General features: G+C 41.4%; 1 protein-coding gene across 1 annotated transcript; it reads left to right on the top strand.

The window, feature by feature from the left end:
• The first annotated feature begins 426 nt into the window (after nucleotides 1-426).
• On the top strand, nucleotides 427-4,150 carry LOC109482772 (gastrula zinc finger protein xLCGF3.1-like). The gene is made up of 2 exons (XM_019785610.1): nucleotides 427-540; nucleotides 2,488-4,150. Exon 2 carries the CDS (start codon nucleotides 2,516-2,518, stop codon nucleotides 3,491-3,493), a length of 978 nt encoding a protein of 325 aa, XP_019641169.1. The 5' UTR covers nucleotides 427-540; nucleotides 2,488-2,515; the 3' UTR covers nucleotides 3,494-4,150.
• The last annotated feature ends 1,850 nt before the right edge of the window (nucleotides 4,151-6,000 follow it).

Raw genomic sequence — 6,000 nt, 5'->3', positions numbered from 1 at the left:
TTTTGAACAGATACATGTTAAGGAAATGGGCCGGTAGTTTGCTGGGTCAAGACGATTGCCTTTCTTGTATATCGGGGCGATGTTAGCCTCCTTCCAGGCTTCTGGTACAGCCCCAGTGTCAAGACTTTTTTTAAAGATCACCTGGAGAAAGGGGATCAATGTAGAACTGAGTTTGTTTGTTTTGTTTTTGTTTATGTCTTCACAACTTCAACTTCTTCTCCTCAACTTCAACTGATTACAAAGGATGACAAAGTCAGGAAACTCTTTGTACGTGTATATTGATACAATCTCTTAGCCGGTTTCTCAAAATTTGCATTACCGGTATGTTTTTTTTATGTATTGGAGCATGAACATCGACTGAATAATCAGGTAATGTTTGACCCACATCTAGAGAGTACTTCCGGTTCACAGAATCGCTCTTCCTGTCCCAGAAACGGCACAGTGTGAGGAGCAATTTTTTCGGAGCGTCTCTCGACTTTTCGTACGGTTCAACAGGTTTAGAGGCTCGTCACAGGCGATTGTGCTTGAGGTGACTTTCCGGTAAGTAAGATACCGTGTATCAGTAATAAAATGTTCACAGATTGGGAAGATTTGATCGAATATATAGACATATAAATTATACAGTGTGGAGTTTTTGTTTCATAACGGACAGACTTGCCCCACACTGAAATACGCTCTTCGTTGCGTGAGTTAACAATAATTGAATAAATTATTGAATAAATTGTATCATACTATGGAGAAGATAATCAAATCACCCTGATACTTACTGACGAGAATTTACTAAAGCAGATTTAGTCGGCGATCGAAGAAGAACCGAAAGCAGGCTCCCGAAAGAGAGGAAAACCACAGGCGGCCCCCCTGTAAAATATGCAGCGTTGGGAGGGGATTAGGGTCGTCATCGAACAAGGGGTTAGAAGGATCTCGTTAGCAGCTTTGATAAAAAAAGATACAAAAGGAACGTCGTTCCATTGACTAATGATTTTAGAAAATGAAGGATGATCGTATTTCTTCAAAGTTGAACTTGTAGCAATGTTGGTTTGACATGTAACCGTTGATATGTAACAAAATTCTGGACTACTGTAAAACCCTCCGTACGCCTCTGTCCAAGACTTTTCCCGCCTTCTCAGACTCAGAGTCCGACATCTGGATTCGTTTATGGAAAGGGGCGGTTCAGTAATACCTGTGTTTGTCAATGGCGATGTAAAGTTGACTAAGCAATAATCATCTTCATTCCCATTATACTTGGAAGCAGTTGACAAACTCTGTGAAATATGCATAAACATATTTCATTGGACAGTGATTCATGTATTATGGTGGTTCATAAATAAGAGAACACTTGCATGCCCAGTGTCAAGCCCCCTGAGAGTCCCACAAAGGCCGTGTTCATGTGAAGTCAGTGAAGGCGCTTAACATGTGGTTTACCCCAAAGCCAGTTTCAAGTGGCTCCATCTGAACGCTCCAAATCACATTGAAAGCGCCTTGCTCCCAAGCCACTTCTATAGGTGGTTTCGAATCGGTTTTCCCGCATCACGATTTACGTCTGAACGCAATGTGATTTCAATGTGACTTTGCCTGGTCATGGATTACGGGGTGATATTTCTTTATTTATATTTTATGCAATACCAAATTTACGTTGCAGCAGAAGTAATGGTCAAATAATGTGTCCGTTCTAGGGTGAGCTTCACCGCCTCTGGCGGGACCACACCGGCATTCGGCCGAGATATGCTGGGAGGGGGGCACCAGCATGCAGGTCGTTGGCCCCTGACATTGATAAAACGCCACCTTGCGTGTTTTCATCAAACAACAATGAATGCAGTTTCATAGAATCGTGATCGGACACGCTTTGATGGGGCTACGTTTTGATTACCTCTTGGGGATCTAGCCATAGGGACTTCTGACTATATCTCCTTATAATTATTATCACATATAATTTGATAGCACACAAAGGTCACAGCAGTGGCTGGCATTTTAGTTGAGCCAACACAAAAGACCACTTCAATGTCAGATTACATTTGAAGTTTATGCCCTTTTTTCATTGCCAAACTTGTGTTGCATATATACTTGATTGTCACATAACTAGTAGACTGATCGTGTGATTGGTTAAGATGGGACAAAAGTTTATTGGACATTTTATTTTCTATTATTCAAGACATGACACAGGTGACTTTTTATTTTATTTTAACAGACATTATTTGTTGATCTGATGTTGTTGCATCCATTGATCCATTGTAACAGTTGTGTTCTCAGCAAGTGGCAGTCAACATGTCAAACTACAATTTTTACTCTCATTTATAGCTGTTAGGAACAACTTTGAGACAAGTTCTTATCTTGCAGTTCTTTCTATACATACAGTGTATCTAGTTGTATGACCCTCATATAGTCATAACATCAACACATGTACATTGTACAGACTACTAATTATATTCATTGCTTAGTAGACCCTTGCTGGACCACATGTACTGATGGTTGTGCATCTTGTCATTTCAGAATTGCTTGGAATACTAGTACAGTAGACATGGCGTCAACAAGCAGCGTGCAGCATTCTGATGATGGCAGGAGGGGATCTGGAGTGGATTCTGCTGAAACCATCATCAACCAGAAAGGAAATGGAGGAGGGAAGGGTGGGAAAGAGTCTCGCAGAGGGGGAAAAGTACACAAATGTGAGGAGTGCGGGAAGACCTTCAGCAAACCGAGTGATCTGAAGACCCACATGCGGAGCCACACAGGGGAGAAACCCTACAGGTGCGAGGAGTGCAGCAAGCAGTTCAGTCAGCTGAGTCATCTGAACTCCCACATGCGGACTCATACAGGAGAGAAACCCTACACATGTGAGGAGTGCAGCAGTCAGTTCAGTCACCTGAGTCAACTGAAGATACATATGCGAACCCACACAGGAGAGAAACCCTACACCTGTGAGGAGTGCAGTAAGCAGTTCTCTAATCTGAGTTCCCTGAAGATCCACATGCGAACCCACACAGGGGAGAAACCCTACACTTGTGAGGAGTGCAGCAAGCAGTTCAGTACTCTGAGTACTCTGAAGACTCACATGCGAACCCACACAGGGGAGAAACCCTACACCTGTGAGGAGTGCAGCAAGCAGTTCAGTACTCTGAGTACTCTGAAGACTCACATGCGAACCCACACAGGGGAGAAACCCTACACCTGTAAGGAGTGCAGTGGGCAGTTCACTATTCTGAGGTCCCTGAAGATCCACATGCGAACCCACACAGGAGAGAAACCCTACACGTGTGAGAAGTGTAGCAGGAAGTTCAGTGTACAGAGTAATTGGAAAACACACATGCAAACCCACACAGGGGAGAAACCCTACAAGTGTGAGGAGTGTAGCAGAAAGTTCAGTGTACAGGGTAATTTGAATAGACATATGCGAACTCACACTGGAGAGAAACCCTTCACGTGTGAGGAGTGTAGCAGGCAGTTTAGTGAGATGCGTAGTCTGAGGAAACACATACAAACTCACATGGGAGAGACCTGAGGAGGGGACAGAAGAAGTACAGCGGACAGTGTAGTGTATTTAAGAAGCAAATGCGGACCCAGAAATTAGGAACTGTACAGGTGTGTAGGAACTGTCAGGTGTAATGAGTTTGGGAGGAAGGTCTGGACATCGGATCATTTTCAGACAACTTCAATAACCTGGGAAGATTTACAATCAGGCACAACAGCTTGTGTCACTAGAGGATGTGTAATTTTTTATGATGATGTCATGTTGTAGTCATTTATGCACTTGATTTGGTGCTTTTGCTATTTTATATAGGTATTACTATTAGAAGTGTGTTTTGTTCACCTTTTTGTTTCTATTCATTTCTTCAAGTTATTTGCAAACTGACTTTTTCTTGATTGAAGTCATGTAATAGTCGTAGAATATTGTTCTTATATGTAGTGCATTAGTTAGTTTAATTTAGAATAACTGTTCAATATGTAGATACACGTACAACGTAGTCGGTTGTAGGTTCTTAGCTCTGGTTTAGATGTGATAAGCTTGTACATATAACTTAACATTTGTAATAGAGTAGTCATAGGGAGGGATTTTGTTCTTGTTATTTGGAGAGCATTTATTGTTGTTATTGTTACTGTTCAAACCAGGCCCATCTAATGGATCTTGCTGAAGTTCATGTAGGTAAAGTATATATATAGAGGTGTTATTTAGTTATATTAACATTTAATTTTTAAAATCTTATGTATTGCAAATAAAGTTTCTTTTTTGATTTGCATGCATTGTTCAATGTCCTTGACACCAGGCTTAAAAATCAATTAACATTGTGACAACTAGTGATCATCATCATTAGGTCGGGAGTGATTCCCGGTCCCAGACTCTCTCCCCCCAGTCCAACTACATATAAGTCCTGTCAAGATGTACTGTAACCATCCTGGACAGCTATGGCTGATGTTTAACTAATTTTTATTATCATAAATAGCTACTTTTTGGAAACTAAGAGAAAACTGCGACCTGAAAGAAGGCAAATGGAAATATCGTAGCAAATTACACACATGTTCGGTAATGTTTCGTTATCACTTAAGATATAAGTTTTACATTACATACATCAGGGGATAGACTTACCATCTTGCCCTGTTTATAGTGCGTCTTGCCCGTTTTTAGTTAGGGTATAACTAAGGTCACAGCAACGAAGTAAATTTTATGGATGACATCCTCTGCAGACTCCAAATCTAATGTGAGTGGGCGAAAAAAAACAAGGTTCCTACATTTTAAAACTTTGAGTCAATCATTGTACAGGTGGTTTTTATTCAGTGGGAACATCACATATACACAGCCAGCATTACATATCACTGCATCAAAGTAAAATACAAAACATTAAATCAGAGCGAAAGCTCTAGGTGAGAGAACTTTTTTTGTGCTGGAACAAAATTTTGAACTTATCGTTGCAATGTTGGTCTTGTCAATAGTTACTTGTGTACCAAACATCATGAACATTCGTCCATCTCTATTAACATGGGACCTTTTGTGTTGGTACGTTGGTTAGTTTGTAAACAGCTTTTTGGGTGGCGAAATAGTAACTGTCTGGCAAATGGATACTGCCTGGCCAATTTGATAGTCTTTGCAGCCACCAAAAAGATTTGCTTGGAGATTACTGTCCAGTATCATGTAACAATGTTCTCAAAACCCCATATACCGTCGTGCTTTTCCTTAAAAACATTCTCGTACAGTGCTCAATGATAATTCCGTCAATAGTAAACTTTCGCACTTTTGACAGGATCCACGCCACCCTGTATCTGCTTGAAGATTACCTTTCCACGCAACCCCGTATCTGCTTGAATATGACATATCATATCATAAGCCACCCTGTACCTGCTTGTATAAATTTAGCCCCAAAATAAGCAGTTGAATCCGTTATTATATAAGAAGAAGCACGAGGAAAAGCGTAAAAAATTAGCGCAAATTTCAGGCCTCCATGTGTGGTGATCGTCCATTGGCCTGTTGTTAATCTAATCAAGACTTGATTATCGAATTCAAATTTTACTGGTAATGAACAGGTGGCAGCTGGCACCTGTGTGTGAAACACGCCGTTCCAACATGGCGAGTGGGCATGGAAGGGAAGAACGAGCGGGTAAAAATTCCGCCCAGGAAGACGCACCACGTCCGTTTTGTTGGTAAGCTGCACTTAACATTGTCTCAGATACTCTCCGGACTATGGTAAATATGCCTCCTTGAAGTAAAATGAAGCAAAAACACAGAATTTCGAAGATATATAAAGTGTCGGCAACTGTACCCGGTGTCAACGCTGCAGTAAGTCGAGCAGCCGCTGGGGGCGTTACTGTTGGGTCCAATGAATTCATGTCTCCAGTAAGGTTGAAACAAAAAGGCCCTTTTTTGTCGTGAATAACATACACGTAGTTAAGTGAGACCAACCAAATGTCAACACGTATTTAGAAAAACAACAAGAGGTGTTCTTTGTAAGTAAACCGCTGTGGGGCGCTTTTAGACCATGCGCACACGTGGCCCCTGACTGACTGAGCTGAGCTTTG

The sequence above is a fragment of the Branchiostoma belcheri genome, unplaced genomic scaffold (genome assembly GCF_001625305.1).
Source record: "Branchiostoma belcheri isolate BF01 breed outbred unplaced genomic scaffold, Haploidv18h27 scaffold60, whole genome shotgun sequence".
NCBI lineage: Eukaryota > Metazoa > Chordata > Leptocardii > Amphioxiformes > Branchiostomatidae > Branchiostoma > Branchiostoma belcheri.
This window is presented reverse-complemented; position numbering and strand designations above follow the sequence as displayed.